At 43.2% G+C, this 22,039-nt stretch overlaps 1 protein-coding gene across 1 annotated transcript; it reads left to right on the top strand.

Annotated features, from left to right (window-relative positions):
- The first annotated feature begins 40 nt into the window (after nucleotides 1-40).
- Nucleotides 41-20,699, top strand: MTCH2 (mitochondrial carrier 2). Its single transcript, XM_084774818.1, has 13 exons — nucleotides 41-226; nucleotides 2,218-2,302; nucleotides 2,416-2,522; nucleotides 7,809-7,835; nucleotides 8,018-8,080; nucleotides 9,787-9,844; nucleotides 10,318-10,369; nucleotides 12,186-12,245; nucleotides 15,089-15,182; nucleotides 15,970-16,017; nucleotides 17,150-17,217; nucleotides 18,590-18,665; nucleotides 20,490-20,699. Exons 1-13 carry the CDS (start codon nucleotides 140-142, stop codon nucleotides 20,574-20,576), a joined length of 912 nt encoding a protein of 303 aa, XP_084630944.1. The 5' UTR covers nucleotides 41-139; the 3' UTR covers nucleotides 20,577-20,699.
- The last annotated feature ends 1,340 nt before the right edge of the window (nucleotides 20,700-22,039 follow it).

Here is a 22,039-nt window from a genome sequence, read left to right as displayed (position 1 = left end):
TTGGGCGGGGCAGTGGGCGGGGCCTGCGCGGGCGGGCGCGCTGCGGGCGGGCCAGTGAAGCCGGCGCCCCTGACACGTGATCTGGAACCGGCTGTGTCGCTAGGTGACTCGGTCTGTCCGTCCGTCCGCGGGTGCCATCATGGCGGACGCGGCCAGTCAGGTGCTCCTGGGCTCCGGTCTCACCATCCTGTCCCAGCCGTTCATGTACGTGAAAGTGCTCATCCAGGTATGAGTCGTCGCCATGCCCTTCCCCGCCAGCGTCCTGTCGGGTCGCCACCGCCCTCCGCGCCTGTGGGGCGGCTCTGCGTCCCAGGCCTTCACCCTGCCCTTCCCTCTCCTCGGGGACAAACTTCCACGGCCTCGCGGCCCCTCTCGAAAACATCCCGAGGCTCGCCAACTGCCACCCTGGCCTTCCCTACCCTGTGGCTCTTCGCAACTTTGTTTTTCCTTTCCCTGAGGTTGGTCCTGGCCGATCGCCATCGAGGGCTTGCCAACCCTTTCCCTGTCGCCCCTCTAAAATTGACATTCACGTCGCCTCGTCCACCCCTCCTCGCCGAAATAGCCCAAGCTCCAGACGTGAAATGCCCATCTAAGAACGAATTTGAAATTCTAGCAAAGCCAACGTCTTATTGTTTCTATTCGCTTTTTCTTTCTGTTCTGCTGTTTCTACTTCTATCCCCGTTCAGAGATTTTAACACCAGATACCCGGATATACACAAGGAACTCATTGAGAAGTGATAATGAAGTCAGATTTCCTAAGGATCCATTGAGCGTTCTCACAGCAGCCCATGTGGTTCATGACAATGAAAATCACGTTGGTCAGAGCTGGAAAGCATTTCTGTTTAAAGAGTTTAACAAGTTTAAACGTAACATCAAGCTACCGGATGTCTCTCCGGCCTCCCCTTAGCTTTCCAATCTGCTATAAAATAGTTCTTAAGTGAGATTTTATATTCGTGGGTAACGAGGCCTACTTTTAGCTGGTGATAGCATTTTCATTTGCTTTTCTAAGTTTCCCTGTGATGAGCAGGCCATTTTTAAGCATTTTTTGAGGGGCGACATACTTACCTCATGCCTTGTGTCCCAGAAGGAAGTCCCTGACCTCACTGTTTACCATTCTGAAAAAAAAAAAAAAAGCAAGACTCTGAGATGGACCTCATTTTTTGAATTGTTATTCATACAAATTGTTGCCAAGTTAACTGACACAAGTACAGATTTTAGTGTAAATATTGAAGTGCAAAAAGTGAAATCTGTGTCTAAAACAGAATTAGCACATTTGGAGCTAGGTTGCATAAGGTGAGTGACAGCATTTTGCTGGCCATGTATGAACCTATACTACTCAGCAGTTCTCAGAGGACGGTGGTTTTAGTGACATTCAGTGCTCTTACTTCAACAATTTGATAGCCTAAATTCTGATTTCCCAATATCTGAGTGTTGCCAAGTATCCCAGGGGTTTTGTGAAATTCCCGAATACTGTTTTAAAAGTTGCATGGTAGCATTTTCAAGGAGCTCAGATGAAGGAGTTGCAGCAGCAGAGAGCCTAAACTGGCCTGTGTTTTTTTTCTCACTAGCATCCCTTTGGCACTACAATTCCTGAATATATTGTACAAATAAAATGGCAATCATTAATTTTTATGACTTTAGTATATTGCTAATGAGTCTGTACATTTAACATGGACCTAGCTTGTAATTACTTTTGTAAGTGAGGTACCCAGCTTTACTTAATTTCCTTTGTTTTCTAGCTAGCCATATAGGTAGGCAGTTGATGCTGTTTCAGTGGATATTTTCTCATTTAGTTCAAATATAAAAAATATTTGTCAGCCTTATCAGTAAAGTAGCTTTCCTAACATTGTGGTTTCCTTGTTCTGTTTTCAATTTGGTAATCTATCTTAGTTTCATGGTTTACTCTATAGACTTCAACTCAAAGGGCAAGTTGGAGTTTATTGAACCCAGTCTTAAATCTATCCAACAGAACAAACATCTGATAAGGATAATACCTTATCAATGACTTAGAAAAGTTAAACAGCATTTTTATTTGTAAAAAATTATGGAGATAAGGAAGTAGCTTGCTGATAGAGTCATTGAACATAAGGATGGACATGGGGTCTATTTTCAGCACCAAACATAAACATTTGACCCTGATTTTCATTTTTCAAGACCTTGCAGCCACAGTATTCCTGGGGTATTGCTCAGTGTTGATGCAATGCTTTGTTTTTAAAGGTGGGATATGAGCCTCTTCCTCCAACAATAGGACGAAATATTTTTGGGCGACAAGTGTGTCAGCTTCCTGGCCTCTTTTGCTATGGTAGGTGTTTTTATTTACTTGGGGTTGGGTGACATGAGGACTGAGAAGATGGAGCTGCCGTGAAGTAACCAGGCTTTCGGACTAGAACCTAAATGTCTGACCTGTGTCCCCAGCCCAGCACATTGCAAGCATCGATGGGAAGCGTGGCTTGTTCACAGGCTTAACTCCAAGACTGTGTTCAGGAATCCTTGGGACTGTGGTCCATGGTAAAGTCTTACAGGTAAGAGGATCTTCGTTGATGTTCTCAGACATTTGGGTTGCCTTTTGTGCAAACGTTATTCTACTGATAAAGAGCAATTTCAGAGATACACTCAGAACCCTGCTTGTCTCTTGAAAGACTTTTCTCTTTATTGAGTAACTGATTGATTGGCTGATTGAAGACAGGATTTTTCTGTGGAGTCCAGGTGGCCCTGAATTTGATTCTGCCTTCTGAGTACAGAGGTTACAAATGGTTGCCCACATGCCTGTCTGGAAAACATTTTTCTTGAAATACCCACTCTTCCCCAAGAAACAAAGGAAAAAAATTTTTTTTTTCGAGACAGGGTTTCTCTGTGTAGCCTTGGCCATCCTGGACTCCCTTTGTAGACCAGGCTGGCCTCGAACTCACAGCAATCCGCCTGCCTCTGCCTCCCGAGTGCTGGGATTAAAGGCGTGCTCCAACACGCCCGGCTAACAAAGGAAATTTATGCAAGTTGAAGTAATTGACTTTGATGTGTGTGACCTTCCTTTAGAACAGATTCTGAATAGAAAATAGTTCCATTCACCCTTTACAGTTCAAGTTATTTATTTTCATTTTATTTTTGTTGTTTTGTTTTTTGTTTGTTTGTTTGTTTTTGAGACAGGGTTTCTCTGTGTAGCCTTGGCTGTTCTGGACTGGCTTTGAAGACCAGACTGACCTCAAACTCACAGAGATCCTTCTGTCTCTGCCTCCTTGAGTGCTGGGATTACAGGTGTGCGTCATTGTGCCCAGCTTTTAATTTTTACTTATTGGCTTATTGTAGAAGAAAGCTGATGAAAACATTTTTTTTCTGGAGTTTTCTTAGTGACACATTTTCTACTAAATGAATTGAAAAAAAGCAAGAGCTGCTGCTAGGCATAGTGGTATATGTTTTTTTGCTTGTTTGTTTGTTGTTGTTGTTGTTGTTTTGGTTTTTTGAGACAGAGTTTCTCTATGGCTGTCCTGGACTCACTCTGTAGACCAGGCTGGCCTTGAACTCACAGCGATCCTCCTGCCTCAGCCTCCCAAGTGCTGGGATTAAAGGTTCACACCACCACCGCCTGGCTTTGCTTGTTTGTTTTTTGAGACAGGGTTTCTCTGTGTCACTCTGGCTGTCCTGGACTCACTTTTATGTAGACCAGGCTGTTCTTGAACTCACAGCAATACGCCTGCTCTGCCTCCTGAGCGCAGGGATTAAAGGCATGCGCCACCACACCTAGCTTGTGGTATGTGTTTGTAATCCTGGCATTTAGGAGGTGGAAGAAGGGGGATCAGTAGTTTGAGGCTAGCCTTAGTTACATCCTGAGTACAGCCTGGGCATCATGGGGCCTTGTCTCAAAAAGAAAAACAAAGCACAACTGAGGTGGCTCAGCAGGTGAGGATGCCATGATGAACTTGAAGCTGACCCCAGAGCTCACATAATGGAAGACAAAAATCTTCATTTTCTGTATGTGTATGTAGCATACATGCACACAAATAATAATAACACATTTACAGAAGAAAAAAATGAACTAAACAAACAAAAAAAGAACTAACAGCTGAGGTGCAGCTCAGTGGTAGAGGGCTCACCTAGCATGTGCAGAGCTGTGGGTTTAGTCTCTAGCTCCTGGAAATGGGGACCTTAACAGCGGGAAGAGTCTAGATATTGGGTCTGGAGTAATGGCTATTTTCCGTGGTGTAGATATTTCCCTTACTACTTGTATATTTCTGGTTCTGTTTGCTCTTATATGTATGTCAGGGTTTTGTTGTTGTATTTTGTTTTGTCTATGTGTTATATATGTGCACATGTTTGAGCAACCAAGTCGTGGTACACATGCGAAGGTCAAAGGGCAGCCTCCAGTGTGGGTCCTTAGCTTTCACCTTGTTTGCAATAGGGTCTTTTATTCACTGTTGTATGCACCAACAGCTGGCCCATAGGCTCCTGGGGAATTCTGTTTCGGCCTCCTATCTTTCTGTTGGAGCGCAAAGATTATAGACCTATAGCATGTTGCCATGACTAGCTATACATGGGTTCTTGGAATGCAACAAGGGTTTAACCTACTGAGACCTCCTCAGCATTGTGTATGTGTCTCATTCATATTGAAAATTTTTTTCAGCAGGGTGTGGTGGCTCACGTATCTAATCCTAGCACTCAGGAATTAAATTTACTTAGGCAGAGGCAGGCAGGATCGCTGGGAGTTTGAGGCCAGCCAAGGCTACACAGAGAAACCCAACAACTTTGTTGCATGATTTAAAAAACAAACGGGTTTGCCATATAGACCAGACTGACTGACCTTGAGTTCCCAGGTAGCCGTCTGTCTTTGTCTCCTGAGTGCTGAAATTAAAGCCATGTGCTGTCACTCCCATTTCATTACATGAATTTTTAAAGTTAAAACTGATGAATGCAGGTAGTAAAATGTTTCTGGAGTCGTCAGTCCTAGGGCCCCATGCTACAGTGAAAGAGGGTCTGAGCCATAGCCCTCTCAAGTTCTTCCCGTCACGCATGCCCTGCCGTGTGATGAGTCTCTGGTGCGTTGGTGGCATGGAGGAAAGCCATGGCAAGAAAAGTGGTCTCAGGCATATTTTGCAGGCTTGCCAGAGCCTTCTGTAGCTTCTGCTAGGTGGTGGTTCTGTTTGACTCAGGTTTGCACTCAAAACGGTGCAGTGCTTCAGCAGCTGGGCAGCCGGGCCTGTGTATAGTGTGTGCATCTGCCCACCTGGCCTCAGACACTGGTTTGCAGGAGGATGTTGGCACCCTACTAGAGCACCTGAGGCTGAAGGGGTTGTAGAAATTGTTTGTCAACATTGTGGAAGGTTCTGTTTGACCACTGTTCTGATTTTTAACAGACATCCAGCATCCTAAAGGCCATCTGGATAGGCCTGGCTTCACCAGAACCGCAGTTAACATTTCATCTTTTTGTGCCTTGCAGCCTTTCAAGGGCTGGATGTTATATTTTACACAGGAGGCAGCCACTGATGTGACATTCCAGGTCCTCACCACAGGAACCTAGCTTGAAAGTGCTGAGCTATGCCTAGATTCCCAGGATATACACACATGTACGTAGCAGTAGGTAGCACAGGTGGCCTGAGAGACACCTATGGACCCAGATATGCAAAAAGCCTGCAGAGCTATGGACAAAAGAGGAGCAGTGGGTTGCCAGATGTCTTGAAAAGGACAAATTCCCAGAGTGAAGGGGAAAGCTATCCTCTTGGCTTCTTGAGCCTCTGGCCACTCTTGCAGTCATAGCCCAAGAGTCTTATGCATCCTCATATCCTGCCTAACAGCAGATACAGCATCGTTGCTTACTGTACTTCCTAAGCCACAGTCAGCTGGGAGGCCTAAGACGCCTGTCGTCACTGACCGCCAGGAGTCTGTGTTGTACAAGCCTAGGTAATGAGGAGACTTCTTACTGAGAGAGGGGGTTGGGGTGGGGCTGGTTAAGACAGAGTCTTTCCCTGTGGTCCTGGCTGTCCTGGGGCTCTATGTAGACCAGGCTGGCCTCTGATTCACAGAGATCTTCCTGCTTCTGCCTGCTGAGAGCTAGAATTAAAGGTGTGTGCTATTAGATCCAGCAGTGATCCTTTTTAACGCCCTCCAAAAGTATCGGCTGCTTTTTATCTGAAAAGGCTAGAAAATAAGACTCAGGCATGATCTAGCAAGCCTGTAACCCAGCACTTGGTAGGGTGGGGCAGGAGTAAGAGCGCAAGGTTATTGGCTATGAGACCTGTCTGAAAAAAGAGAGGGAGAGAAAGAAAAAGAGGAACAGAAACATCAAAGCTAATTGTCATCTACTAAGCATGCAGTTCTTGGACCCTTTTACATTCTCCTAGCACATTTTCTATGTTCTAGTCTTTGCTTTCTGTGGTCATCACACCCGCTCCAGCCACCCTGCAGCAGGAACTCACTGTGGAACTCTAACTAACTGGCCTGGGATGCACTCTGTAGACCAAACTGACCTCAGACTAAAAGAACTGCATGCCTCTACCTCCTGAGTACATTTTCTGTTTCTAAAATATACCAGAAGCCATATTTCCTCTTGTAGTATAATCTGGGATTTTATAACAGTCACAGTCTCTTCTCCAGAAAAGAAAACCATCTTGCTTGTTTGAGAAGCAGTCACGTGCAAAAGGAAAGTACAGTGATAGTCAAACTGAGTACCAATTCTATGTTCTTCTACCTTATATAAAAAAGATTCTTACGGGCCAGGCATGGTGGCCGGGCATGGTGGCGCACACCTGTAATCCCAGCACTCGGGGAGGCAGAGGCAGGTGGATTGCTGTGAGTTAGAGGACAGCCTTTTCTACCAAGTAAGTCCAGGACAGCCAAGGCTACACTGAGAAACCCTGTCTCAAAAAGCAAAACAAACAAACAAAAAAAAACCAAAAGAATCTTGACCTAATTTGGTGTTACTGCTTTGTCTATGAGAAGAGTAGGAACTAGGCTATTGTTTTTAATAGTTTCCTATTAAATATGTATATTTGGTAAGTTGTGTCCTTGGATGATTTTGTTATTGTTCATACTAAACCCACCACCACCACCTTGTTTTTCTTTTTCTTTTTTTTTTTTTTTTTTTTTGGTTTTTCGAGACAGGGTCTCTCTGTGTAGCCTTGGCTGTCCTGGACTCGCTTTGTAGACCAGGCTGGCCTCAAGCTCACAGCGATCCGCCTGCCTCTGCCTCCCGAGTGCTGGGATTAAAGGCATGTGCCACCACTCCCGGCCACCTTGTTTTTCTTACACTACTGGAGCTTGAATCAAAATTTTGATGTGTGTGTGGATGGGGAAGCACTTAACTAGGTAGAGTGTTGCCTGACATGTATAAATAAGCCTTGGATTCTACTCTTAGCACCATGTGAACTGGTATGGTAGTGTATGCCTATAATCCCGGCACGTGCAAAGTAGAGGCAGAAGGACTGGAAGTTCAAGGCCTGAAACTCTATCTCAAAAATGAAAAGTTTTCAAAGCAGGCACGGTAGCAGTAGCCTATGATGCTAAGCTTTAGATGGCTGAGGTTGAGCAGTTACCACATGTTTAAGATCAGCCTGGGCTGAGTAATTAGATCTTGTCTCCAAACTTCTTCCTTCTCCTGTCCCCAACAAAAATAGGGTTTTCAGGAGCATTTGCTAATTCCTCCAGATGTTTGATGATGTTCAACTTTGCAGTAAGTAATACCACCTTAGGACATTTATTTCCAGTTGATTAATGTGGAGTAGAAATTGGGAGGTTTGCAGAAGAAAATCGGTGCTTTTTACTTTCTGTCAATACCTTCTCTTAATAGCTCTAATTATCCTTTATTTTTGTTTTTTCTGTAGTATTACCAGGAGTGTGAGAAACCCGAGGTAGGTTAGGGCTGCTTTTCTGTGGGCTCCTGTCTATTTCTGGCAAATTCCTGCTGTTTGACCCTGTATAGAAGAAAAGTCAAGGCTTTTCATTTTCATCTCCATGCTGTGTGGGGGGGTCTTATGGGGTAGTCATGAGTTTCGAAGACCATCAAGATTCTGTCTTTGCTTTTGATTTCTAGGAGTTTGGACCTGTAAATGTACAAAAGGAAGACTCGTCCTCCTTTGACCGAGTTGTCAAAGAGGTAAGAGATACATTTATCCCTCATATGTTGATCCAGGATCATGAATCCTGTTCTTCCAGGTCTGTTCCCAAGTGATATTAAATCTTCAGTTTAAGTTGGGCTTTCCTGTATAATAACCCAAAAGAAGAACATGGTCTGCTGTTGGGACAGGCACTACTCACTCTGTCGTTAAGACTAAGGCAGGTTCACATTTATTCTTTTGTTTGTGTGGGGCTGTTTTGCCTGCTCGTATGCCTGCCTGGTACTGGTGGAGGCCAGGAGAGTATATTTTGGAACTGGAGTTACAGAGAACTACCATGTGCATGTTAGGAGCCAAACCTGGGTTTTAAAGAAGAACAGGCAGTATTTGTGACCACTCAAACCATCTCTTCAGCCCCTAATTTATCCTTTTTTTTTTCCTGTTATTTAATTATGATTTTGACATATGTGCTGGCCCTGAGCTCGTGGTCCTCTTGCCTCAGCTCCCCCTCCCCAGTGTGGAACTGCACGCCCAGCTTTGAAAGTGTTGAAAACATATAGCAAGTAATTTTGAAATTTTTTATCTTTCAGTTGTTTGTTTTATTGAGACAGGGTCTCACTGTGTAGCCCTGGCTGGCCTAGAATTCACTTTATAGAGCAGGCTGGCCTTAAACTCACAGAGATCGCCTCCCTCTGCCTCCTGAATGCTGAGATTAAAGGATGCACTGTATCCAGCACACAATATGTTGTTTTTTATTTGTCCAGAGAGGCTTTTGTGTTATTATTGTGAGGCTGAAATGTTCCTATCACTTGTTTCTCATCCTCATGGTAGGCTGGAGATATGGCTTACTGTAGAGCATTTCCAAAGCTTGAACATGGATCACTTCCCAGACTCATTAAAATTCAGATTCCTAGGCCGAAAAGATGACTTAGGACAGAAGCTCCAACAGGGTTGTTGTTCCTAAGATGTTGGCACATACCTAAAGCTTAACATCTTTCTAGTGTAGATAACCAACTTCTTTGAAACTTATGGTGAGAGAAAGTGCATAATCCAAATGATGGCTCAGGCCTGTAATCCCAGTTACTTTGGGAGGCTGAAGGAGGGACAGCAGAACTTTAAGGCCTGCTTGGCCTACAGAGTAAGTTCAAGGCCATCCTAAACAACTTAGCGAGACAAGCTGCGTGACAAAAGTAGATCAGGGGCCAGGGCATATAGCTTGTTAGTGGAGCACTTACCGTGTGTGTGTGTGTGTGTGTGTGTGTGTGTAAGAGAGAGAGAGAGGGAGGGAGGGGCGCCCTGGGTTTAATTCCTACTACTGCTAAATGAGTGAATGATTCCAGCTCTAGTAAGTTTATGCAAACTGGTACTCTTTCTGTTTCTTTGCCTTTCTCTCTCTCTCTCTCTCTCTCTCTCTCTCTCTCTCTCTCTCTGTGTGTGTGTGTGTGGGTGGGTGTTTGGGTGTGTGTTCTGTTGTGATTATCTTGTGTATGAAATTGGGGAAAATAACAGAAGTCTCTTTTTCAGAGAGATTTTAAAAAGCTACTACAACAGAAGGTTGAAATGCATGAGAGGTGTAATAAAATGGCAAAATATTACCTTAATCCCAGTGGAGCTAGCTTCTGAGTGCCAAAACAGGAAAGCTTTAGTGTCTAGTCCTTTGCCCTGTGCTCAGCGTCCACCTGCACTCTGTACAGAAATGTGTGTGGCATTTATTTAGATTTCAGAAGTGTGTTTTGATTGTTTCTAGACAACTCGAGAGATGATTGCTCGCTCTGCTGCTACCCTCATTACACATCCCTTCCACGGTATGTTTGCAGTTGATAACATAAAATAATCTCATTTTTTAAATTCTTTCTTGGGCATTTAGATAGCTCAGCATGGGCATTGAATTCAGGGCTCTGCCTTCATATCCTTGCTTACCTGCTTTGTCATCTTTTTCTAGATTGTAAAATGTCTTTAGATGAAAACCCTTTAGGATTATTAAAATAAATCTCAACACAGTTGGTAAGGTTTTGTTTCAATGAAAGTGAATTTGTTTTACATGTATTTTGGCAGAGGAGGGCCAGGCATTTCACAACATATGGTGGAGGTCAGAGGACTATTTTCTTCTTCTGCCAGATAGGTTCTGAGGATGGATAAACTCAGGTTGTGGGGCTTGTCGGCAAGTTGGTTTTTGTTTGTTTGTTTGTTTTTTGTTTATTTTTTTTTTAACCAGCTAAGCTGCCTCACACACTCTCAGCATAGTTCTGAAAATAAAAGTCTTGTCTCTGTTTTACAGTGATCACTCTGAGATCTATGGTACAGTTTATTGGCAGAGAGTCTAAGTACTGGTAAGTGTTTGGGGTTTGTTTTCCTTTCTTTGGTTTTTCAAGACAAGGTTTCTCTGTATAACAGCTCTGGCTGTCCTAGAACTCAATCTGTAGACCAGGCTGGCCTCGAACTCATGTAGATCCGCCTGCCTCTGCCTTCCAAGTGCTGGGATTAAAGGCGTGCACCACCATCGCCCAGCTTGCTTGCTTTTTTTTTTTTTTTTTTTTTTAATTTGTGTATGTATCTACTTGTCTGTATGTGCACCCCATGCATTCAGTGCCCATGAAGGCCAGAAGAGGTGTCAGATGCCCTGGAACAGGGGTTAAAGACAGTTGTGAGCCCCAACACCAGAGAGTTGTGAGCTGCCATGTGGATGCTGACCTGAACCTGGGTCCTCTAAGAGCAGCAAGCATCTTCCCAGCCTGTTGTTTTAACTGCTCAAGGAAATACTTTGAAACAAAATATAATATTACTACTTTATATTTTTATGGTTCTTTAGCATTTACAGAACAAATTCATACTTGTGTCATTTGACCTGTACCAAAAGCAATAAAATACAAGAAAACAGGCCTAGGCTAAGTTAGGAACCTACCCAGGGACCACAGACTATAGTGTAGGGCCACTGAAGCCAAATGAACTCTGAACTGTATATAGCACTCTCTTTGTAGTCTTGTTTTATTTTGTTTTCAAGACAGGGTTTCTCTGCCCTGGCTGTCCTGAAACTGTAGATGAGGCTGGCCTCAAGCTCAAAGATGCAGCTGCCTCTGCCTCCCAAGTTCTGAGATTAAAGGCAGGTACCTCCCACCTACCCCTTCATAGTTAATTGCTTCACTGTTTTTTAAATGTGCACGAATATTTTGCTTGCTTATATGTCTGTGTTCCTCATGTGTGTCTGGTGCACACAACAACCAGAAGAGAGCATCAGATCCCCTGAGCATTGAATTACAGAGGGTTGTGAGCTGCCATGTGGATGCAGCCAGTGTTCTTAACAACTGAGCCATTGCTGGGCAGTGGTCGTGCACACCTTTAATCCCAGCACTTGGGAGGCAGAGGCAGGTGGATCTCTGTGAGGCTGAGGCCAGCCTGGTCTACAAAGCAAGTCCGGGACAGCCAGGGTAACACAGAGAAAAACCCTGTCTCGAAAAACAAAAACAACAAAAAAACCCCAACTGAGCCATCTTTCCAGCCCCAGTAGAATCATAGGTACATGATAGGTTTACAAGAGTGAACTAGTGCTAGAAAATTGGGAGGAAGCTGGGTAGTGGTGGCACATGCCTTTATCCCAGCACTCAGGAGGTAGAGGCAGGTGGATTCTGTGAGTTCAAGGCCAGCCTGGTCTCAAATTGAGTCTGGAACAGCCAGCCCTCTATTACACAGAGAAACCCTGTCTCAAAAAACAAGCAAACAAACAACAAAAAGAGGCTGGAGAGATGGCTCAGAGGTTAAGAACACTAGCTGCTCTTCCAAAGGTCTTGAGTTCAGTTCCCAGCAACCACATCATGGCTCATAGCCATCTATAATGAGATCTGGTGCCCTCTTCTGGCCTGCAAGTGTACATGCAGACAGAACAATGTATTAAATTAAAAGGGAGGAAAAGGAGTTATAAATTTGCTTTTATCATTAGCCAGGTATTATGGGGTACAACTGTGGTCTCGGGTCCCTTTAGAAGTGCAGGCAGGAGTTCAGGGTCAGCCTCTACATAATAAACTTAAGCTGGCTTGGACTATGTGGAACCCTGTTTGTGAGAGTGCAGGTCGGGTGGGGAGGGGATCATTAAAGCTTCCTTCTCGTAGTTCAAGGTGATCTCAATGTGCTTTACCTTTTGTCATTGCCTAGTGGACTGTGTGACTCCATATTGACCATCTACCGGGAAGAAGGCATCATAGGATTTTTTGCGTGAGTAAAAATCACCTGTGAGTGATTTTTGTGTGTTAGTAGCTTGAAAATAAGGGCAATGAGTCTTTGCTTCTTGTGAGGGCAAACTTTCTCCCAGGTTTACTTTATGTTAAGCTGGTTACAGACCTCTACTAAGTTTAATTTTTCTTTTTTTAAAAATAATATTTATTTATTTATTATTATTACAATGTACTTATTATTTATACAGTATTCTGCCCGCATGTGTGCCTGCCCGCCAGATCTCATTACAGATGATCATGAGCCACCATGTGGCTGCTGGAAATTGAACTTGGGACCTTTGGAAGGGCAAACAGTGCTCTTAACTTCTGAGCCATCTCTCCAGCCCCCTTTAATTTTTCATTGTAAAGATTCCACACCTTTGTTTTTTCTATATATTTTATATTCTTGAAATAAGGGGTTTTTTTGTTTGTTTGTTTGTTTTGTTTTGTTCTTTTAAGCCAGGCATAGTGGCGCACGCCTTTAATCCCAGCACTCAGGAAGCAGAGGCAGGTGGATCGCTATGAGTTCAAGGCCAACCTGGTTTACAAAACGAGTCCAGGGAACCAATGCTACACAGAGAAACTCTGTCTCGAAAAACCAACAAAGAAATCAGGCTTGGTTTTGTTTTTAAGCAAGGACATAGCCCACACTGACCTCAAACTGGATGAAGATGACTTTGAACTCCTGATCCTCCTGTGCCTCTACCTCTGGGAGCATGTGTAGAAGTCAGGGATCAACTTGGGAGAGTCAGTTTTCTCTTTCCATGTGTGCGTTCCAGAACCACTGGACCAGACCTTGCTTTTTTTGATTTTGTTGTTTCTGAGATAGTGTCTCAAGCTCACTGAGATCTACATGCTTCTGCCTCCCAAGTGTTGTGATTAAAGGTATTCAACACCATGTCTAATTTTTTTGCTTTTTTGAGGTTCATACGTTTTGTTTGTTTGGTTGGTTTTGGGTTTTGGTTTTGGTTTTTTTGGTTTTTCGAGACAGGATAGCCTTGGCTATCCTAGACTCACTTTGTAGACCAGGTTGGCCTCAAACTCATAGCGATCCACCTGCCTCTGCCTCCCGAGTGCTGGGATTAAAGGTCTATGCCAGCAGGCCCGGTGAGGTTCATACCCTTATAATAAGTTCTTTTCTAATACAGTTAGTAAAATGAGAAAACTAATTTTTAAACATTTTTTTAAATTAAAAAATAATTTTAAAAAGGTTATAACATGTATTTTCTTACCTTAGGAGAATAAGTATTTGCAAGGCCTAACTTTGGAAGAGCTTAAACTACTGTACTTGGCTAACAAAACCTTACTATGGGCAATAAAATAGTCTTCTACGTTGGCAGTGTCTCCATGATTGATGGTAGCAGTCCAACATACCTTTGCACATGCTCTACCACTGAGCTGTACTACTAACCCCACATTGCTTTTTTCTTTTCTTTTCCTTTTTGTAATTATTATTTTTTTGTGTGTGGGTGTTTTGGCCACCATGTGCTGAGGCCAGAACATGGTGTCAGAGCCCCTGAACCTGGAGTCACACATGGTTGTGAGCCACCATAGGACTGCTGGGCATCAAACCTGGGTCTTCTGGATGAGCCATTTCTCCAACCCCTAAGTTTTATTTTTATTTTTATTTTTTTGAGTATAAATATTCTGACAAATAGAAAAGACAGCCTTATGGTTAGTCTCATTGTTGGCATATATCTTTTAGCTGTTTTATTGGGGTTCTTATAGCTCTACCTCCCTTCCAAAACTCCAAACCAGGTAGTAGAGACTTAAGGTTAATGGGGAAATGGGGTGTTGAGGTCTGTTTAACCTACTTAATGCTGTTAAGGGGCCATGAGTTCCTTGGGTCAAGCCCAATCTTTGTTTCCTCAGGATATCTCCAAAAACTTCTTGTCCCTTTTTTATTGACTATTTGATAAGCCAGCAACACCTGAAGCAGGAACGAGCAACAAGAATAGCCCTGCCTTTGGGCTCTGGTCTTTTTATACCAGTTCTAGAGTCCTCAGAATTAAACAGTCGTCAGCTAGCAGAGTCAGAGCATGCATGAGACAAGTGTGCTGCTGCTGTGGAGCCTGCAGGAGCCCCATATCCCACACCTGGGATTAAAACAAAAACATAACATAACTGGGGCTTGGAGATTTGTTCGTTTGTTTGTTTGTTTGTTTGTTTTCGAGACAGGGTTTCTCTGTGTAGGCTTTGCTGTCCTACACTCGATTTATAGACCAGGCTGGCCTCAAATCCCATCAATTTGCCTGTCTCTGCCTCCCAACTAAAGGCGCACCACCACGCCGGGCTGCCCTGCCAAATGTTAATATCAAATGGGAAGAAACGCCGGCCATGGTGCCGCACACCTTTAACCCCAACACTCGGGAGGCAGAGGCAGGTGGACCACGGTGAGTTTGAGGCCAGGCTGGTCTACGAAGTGAGTCCAAGACAGCCAAGGCTACATACACAGAGAAACCCTGCCTCAAAAAACCAACAAAAAAAAAAAGGGAAGGGAACATAGCCATATTAAGTCTCTTCTGCAAAGCACCTTGCAAATCTTTGGCCTTCTCCCCCCACCCCACCCCCATTATGGTTATTAGCCGTAACGTGAGCCATTAGCTGTAATTCAGAGGGTTATAGCTGACCTGTATTTTAAAAGTGGGAACACAAGGCATGACAGGCCAACCTTTGGTACAGCTGCTAACTAGACTGAAGTGTACATGAGGGCTACACTCTGGGAGTTGATGCCCTTCCAGTCCCCTGGAATGGTGTTGAATCTAACTTTTGAGGCAAGTGTTTGTACTGAGTAGACTATTTCACTGATCATAATTTTTTGCTTCTTACTGTGTCTTCATGTAGGGGTCTAATTCCCCGCCTCCTAGGTGACATCATATCCTTGTGGCTCTGTAACTCACTGGTTTATCTCGTCAATACCTATGCACTGGACAGTGGGGTAGGTTATGACCTTGGTAAGATGTGCTGGTGAGGGCTTTCTCTATGTTCACCTGGGAGCTAACTTAGCTGTAAGAAAGATGGCAGCTTGTTATATGCCAGATAGAATATTATAAAGTAAAAACTATTATTTGAGCTTCAAGGTCACTTCTCTGTTTTTTGATACCTAGTTTTAGAGCACACACTGCAAAGAGAATAACTGTTTGTTGTGTTTGCAGGGTTCCCCCGTCTCCTGGGGTATTGAAGGCACCTAGAAATCTCAGCCTGAGAAGTTTTGAGGATCTGAGTTACTTCTTGTCTATAGTGTAAACAAGTTTCCTATGGTTTGAAACTTGTTACCCATCATGCTTTCTTTTGTTTTTCAAATATTGAGATAAGTACATCCTGGTATGATAGGAATTTGTCAGTATTGATTGACGATGACAGTCAATTTGAAAATTTTTAATAGGGTTTCACTATATCAGTCATCTTGATTGCCAGTTTTTTGTTGAGGTGGGGTCTTACTGTAGCCCTGGCTGACCTGAACTCTATATAGATTAGGCTAACCTTGAATATAAAGGAATCCACTTGCAACTGTCTCCCAAGTGCTGGGTGTAAGACATATACCACCACACCCCACCTTGACTGCCACTTTTTTATTTTCATTATAGATACTTTGTCTTTATTCTAAACTTCATTTTCATACTGTCAGGCTGATAATTTAGAAATAGGGTATTGGTGTGCTTGTGAGTTTTAACTTACTATCTGTTTCGTGTATGATTCTGATAGAGACTCTTTTCCTGTTTCAGGTCTCTACCATGAATGAAATGAAAAGTTATTCCCAAGCTGTCACAGGAGTGAGTTTCTTAATCCTCTTAATCATCTAAGAATAGTCATAGTTTTTTTTTTGTTTGTTTGTTTTCTTTTAAATCTGGCCTGTTTGACCACTATTTTATTTTTTTTGTTTTTTTTTGTTTTTTTGAGACAGGGTTTCTCTGTGTAGTCTTGGCTGCCTTGGACTCACTTTGTAGACCAGGCTGACCTCAAACTCACAGACATACACTTGCCTCTGCTTCCCTGAGTGCTAGGATTAAAGGCGTACACCACCACACCTGGCCTTTGTGGTCTTTTTTGAGACATGGTCTTCTGGAAAGGGAAAAGCTGCTAGATACCTCCCTGGAAATCACTTGTCAAATGGATTACTCTTTTTTTGTTTTAAATTATTATGTATACAGTGTTCTGCTTTCATGTACACCTGCACACCAGAAGAAGGCACCAGATCTTATTATAGATGGTTGTGAGCCACCATGTGGTTGCTGGGAATTGAACTCAGGGCCTTTGGAGGAACAGGCAGTGCTCTTAACCTCTGAGCCATCTCTCCAGCCTCTGAGTTATTTCTCCAGCCCAAAGGCATTACTCTTGTCACAGGTAACAAAACAGTTGCTACATCACAGCAGCATTTACCCCCTGTGGTCTTTTATTCCTCAGCTTTCATGGGGGAAGAGGGGCAGCTGCACATAATGTCCTTCACGTCCCACAAAAGAACTGCACCCTTCCTACTCACACATTTCGTTCATTTTGTGTTGTGGGCGCTGTGCATGTGCAGGGCATTTGTGTGGAGGTGAGAGGCCTCTGGGGAGACAGTTCTTTCCTTCCACCGTGTGGGTTCTGAGGATGGAACTCATTCCGGGCATCAGGGTGGGGAACAAATACTTTGACTGTAACCCTGAGCCGTCGTACTTGCCTTGGAAAACTGCGTCAGCCTCCCGTGTAGGAGAGGTGACTAGCACTCATCGTCACGCCAGCCAGGAGTGCGCTACCGAAGTCGTTCTCGCCTCTGAGAGGATGCTCACAGTTTCTTCAGGGTACTTTGAAACAGTTTGTTTTTATTAGTTTAAGACTTGTTTTGTTTTTTGAGACAGGGTTTCTCTGTGTAGCCTTGAACTAGGAGTGGGTTGGTAACTCAGCTGTCTTTTTACTGTTTTGCAGTTCTTTGCCAGCATGTTGACACATCCCTTTGTGCTTGTGTCTAATCTTATGGCTGTCAACAACTGTGGGTAAGTACTTTGTTTTGTTTTTTGGCTGGTGCCTGTACGTGTGTGCATGCTAGAAGATAGTGTGTTAGGTGTCTTCAACGGTGGCTCTCCATTTTATTTACAAAGACAGAGTGTCTTACAGTTCCAGAGCTCACCCATTCACCCAGTCTACTTAGATGGCTTGCCAGGAGGATCCTGTCTCTGCTTTCTAAGTGCAGATTATGGGGTGGGGGGATCTTAACTGCCGAGCAGGTACAGGGTATCCAAACCCTGATCCTGAGCTTCCGTAGCAAGTGCTTCAGCCATTGAGCCTTCTCCCCAGATGTCAAGTGGCTCTACCACATCAGGCAAAATGCTTCTCAAATGAACTCAAAGCTATTCTCTAGCCATCCATGTAGCCTGTGCCTTAATACTAGTGCTGAGGAGATGGAGACAGGAAGAGCAGGTGTTCAAAGCCAACCTTAGATGCATAGCAAGTTTAAGGCCAAAGTGGGCTCCGTGAGATCCTTTGTCAGAAAAATAAACAAAACTGGAGCTAGAGAGATGGCTGAACAGATAAGAGGACCTGAGGTCAGTTCTCAGCACCCAAATCAGGTGGCTCACAAGTGCTTGTAATTCCCAACTCCAAGAGATCCAGTCCTGGTTTCTGTGGGTACCCACACACAAATATGCACAAACACGCTCACATATGTACATATATAAGAACATAATATTAAAAAGAAAACCTTTGAGCCGGGCGTGGTGGCACACACCTTTAATCCCAGCACTCAAGACAGGGTTCTCTGTGTAGCCTTGGCTGGCCTGAACTCCTCACTTTGTAGACCAGGCTGGCCTCAAATTTACAGAGATCCACCTGCCACTGTCTCTCAAGTGCTGGTATTAAAGGTGTGCACTACCATATCCAGCCACATAAATTTTTTAAAATGAGTTAAAGGAGAGTTGGTTATGGATTGTATTCAGGTAGAAGGATGTGCTCATCAGTGTTTACTTGTTTTTATACCTAGAGTCCTCATGAAGAGAGTTCATTTATAAGTTCCTTTTCCCTGACGGTTTGTCATATAGTTGTTCATTTATCCACTAGAGGAAAATCTAAGTGTATCACAAAATAAAACCAAGTCATGATTCTGGTAAAGAGTGCAGTAGGGATGAGGGGATAGAGATGGAGGGAAAGAGAGCTGTGAGGGAAAGTAATACTACACATGTGTGGGATTGTCAGAAAAAAAAATTAATAAAATTTCTGTTTGTCTGTTGACTTTAAACCTAACTATAGGTTATACAGGTGGTTGATTTCCCCTCCCCTGGTGTAATATGTCTCATTAACACTATCTCTCAGAGAACCTGTGTTGGAATTTTGCCAAAAATTCTCTTGTAAATAACATGTTTTCAATTTTAGGCTTGCTGGTGGATCTCCTCCTTACTCCCCAATATATACTTCCTGGATAGATTGCTGGTCCATGCTACAAAAATCGGTATTTTTATCTCTCATTTTGTTTTTGTTCTCTTAAATAATGTTTCTTAATCCCTGTTATTTCTTTTTAAATTCTGCTGATCAGTGTAACCTTTACAGTGTTGTTTGTGTCACTCAAGCATAATAGTACAGTGTGCTACTTAGAAATTACCATCTGGAGTAATGAAGTACAGATCCCTACATGTTAACCACAAGCCATTTGAGTGACTGAATAAAAATTACAAATAGGGCCTGGAGAGATGGCTCAGAAATTAAGAGCACTGCTGCTCTTCCAAAGGTCCTGAGTTCAATACCCAGCAACCACATTGGTGGCTCACAACCATCTATAATGAGATCTGGTGCCCTCTTCTAGCCTGCAGGTGTACATGCAGGCAGAGAATTGTATACATAATAAATCTTTTTTTAAAAAGTTACAAATAGGATCCAGATAGATAATTCTCCTAGTTATTTACAGTATCCTGATTTCAAACTCTTTTTCAAACTTGCTTCTATTTTGGTGTTGGGATTAAACCCAGGACCTCACATAGGCTGCGCACCTGCTCTTTGCACTGAACTCAGCCTAGCAGACTTGTCTTTTGACAAAAGTTTGTCAAAGTGACACTAACACAACTAGTTGCCTGGTTCCTGTCCTTTTTTTTTTTTTTAGTGGCGAGTGACTTTGTCAAAACTATAGTGTATGGTTATGGCTTAGAGTTATATTACTCAAGCATAATAGGACAACATGCTATATCATTGACCAAACATTTTTGGTCAATCTAGGCAAAGTTTTAGTAGAAGCTAAGATAATGGATGGGCTGTCCACTAACTTTAGCATGCAATCACTTAACATGGCCATCAGTTTGCAGATGGTTTTGAGTAGCGAGCACTTTTTAAAGGATTGCAGAGAAAGGATATAAAGAAGCTCTTTGTTGCATTACTTCATGGAGCCCAGGATACAGATGAGAAAGGCTTTGTTCACAGAACCCAGGCTCTCCCAGACTGCACTCTGAATGAAAAGGTCCAGTTGTTGCTATGGTTACTTTTGCTCACTATTCATGCCAACTGAATCCAAGCTAGAATCTTTGAATGAGTTAGTTCATTATAAACTTACCACAAATATTGTGGATTTCCTTCTGAGTTTTACACCCCATTCTTGTTTTAATTTTTTTTTTTAATAGTTATAATAAGTATTATTTTGTTTTTGTTTTCTGGAAAGCTAGGGGTCAATCCTAGAGCCTTCCAAATAATAGGCACGAACTCTACCACAATGCTGCATTCCCAGAACTTGTTCAGTTTCTTTCTGTGGTGTTAGTCATTGACCCAGAATCTTGCACACGTGCGAGAAGCACCTCACCACTGAGCTACACCCCCAGCTCTTCTCCAGACCAGATTTTACTGCTTCTGTAGGATAGTCTCCTACTGCAGTCCCCGTTTCTAACTCATGTCCTGTTGTAGGAGGAAAGAACATAGAAAATGGATTAAGGTGCCAGACAAACCTTAGCTGGGAAATCATTGATCCTGTACATGCTTAGAAAAACTGCAAAACTGAATTAGTCATCTGCAGTGTAGCAGATAGCATGCTAAGCATTTTCCATGACGTTCTCAAAATAGCCTTGTGAAGTTCGGTGCTATTCACACATGAAACACTGCTGCTTCGCATATGGAGAAGTCGGTGCTAAGAGCTTAATAAAAGCTCTGTGCCACAGGGTCACTCAGCCCCGCGGGCGCCCAGTCCTGCCCTAGTCACTTCAGCCACATCTAGAGACATGTCCAGTGTGAGGTGCTGCTTGGGATTGGTTGCTTTTGTCTTAATGCTGGACTTTATTTCTGTTTCTTTTGCTTCCAGGGAAATATGAGCCGAGGAAACAGCTTGTTTTTCCGGAAGGTCCCCTTTGGGAAGACTTACTGTTATGACCTGAGGATGTTAATTTGAAGATGTTGGGGCAGGGACAGTGACATTTCTATAGTCCCAATGCACAGAATTATGGGAGAGAATGTTGATTTCTATACAGTGTGGCGCGCTTTTTTAATAATCATTTAATCTTGGGAAAATGGAGGTGATTGGTGTCTGCCTTTTTTGTTCTTTTTCCTAGCACATCATTTACCACTGGTGTTCCCCCTTAATTATTAAAAATGGGACTTTTTTTTTTCCAAATTCTTGTTTTAAACAGAAAATAGAAGTATTTTCCTAAAAGAACAAACAAGTTGTCATGTAGATTTGAGTCTCAGGTTAGGGCTTTGTCAAATGAAGAATAGAATCCCAGTAAGAAGGAAGTAGTTCTATAAAAGTTGATAAAATTAAGAAGGCACACGTGTGGGGGTTTATGAGTTACCTTGAGCGGGTAGATGCTAGGCAGCAGCAGCTCCAGTCTACCTCCCCCTGCTTCCGCGCAGCTGACCCATCTTACTGCTCAGCGCTGCTGAGTTACTGTAGAAGAAAAAAGCATCACCTCCAACAAAGAAAAGGACCGTTTCAGAGGCTTTAGCAAGAATTGGAAAGGAAATAGGGTCTTTCACTCCAAAGAAGCTCTTGACTTCTTGTAGCACAAGAAGCAAGCACTATAGCAAAACCCGTAAGTGCTCAGTGCCCACGGACCTGAGGTCATCTTCACTGCGCTTCCGTTGCCTGTAAGCTCTGCTCCTAAGTGTTTGATTTTCATTTCTGATGACACCCTTGAAAAGTGTATTTGTAAGTCCTTAACTGGTAATGTGGACCAAAGTCCACTGGCTTCCAGGATATTTGCCCAGCTACGCATGTCATACCCTCAGTTAGGCATGTTAAAAACACTGGAGGAAAAATTACTTTAGAAGGAAATTTTCAACTCAAGCATAAAGCTCCTATTTACTCAGGCCTTTTAACAGCAGGCTAAAATGCTCATAAGATGAGAAAGCATAAGGTGTTGCTTGTTTAAGTAATTCACTGGTACTTTGCCAAATGGGTAAGCGCTGAACTTGCTGCTTTTAGACTTACCACTGCGGCAGAGGCCATGATGTTAGGTTGTGTGAGCATGCAGGGTCTTCTCCCACTCAGGGTTAGGGAATGCAACCTGAAGCTCATGAGTAGCTCAGCTTGAAATGTCTTTGATGTCAAAAGTACTTTGTTTCAAAAAGTAATGTAAATTTTATATTCTATTCAATATTATCTGCATCTGTTTTAATATAAAAAATGTTTTGCATTACCTACTCTTTTTCTCCCCAAAAAACGTCAAGTAAAGATGATCTAGGAAATGCACCATGTTTACCCTGTGGCTTCTGTGCACACACACCTGCCTGTTCTGAGACCGTGTCTGACTATGAGAACCAGTCCACCACCAGAGGGCGGTAGTGCCTTTGGCCTGCTGAATTCACCATGATCTAGAATTGTGTCTCATTTATAGGGCTGAGGTGTGACTTGGT

The sequence above is a fragment of the Acomys minous genome (assembly GCF_964271855.1).
Source record: "Acomys minous genome assembly, chromosome: 3".
NCBI classification, from domain to species: Eukaryota; Metazoa; Chordata; class Mammalia; order Rodentia; family Muridae; genus Acomys; species Acomys minous.
This window is presented reverse-complemented; position numbering and strand designations above follow the sequence as displayed.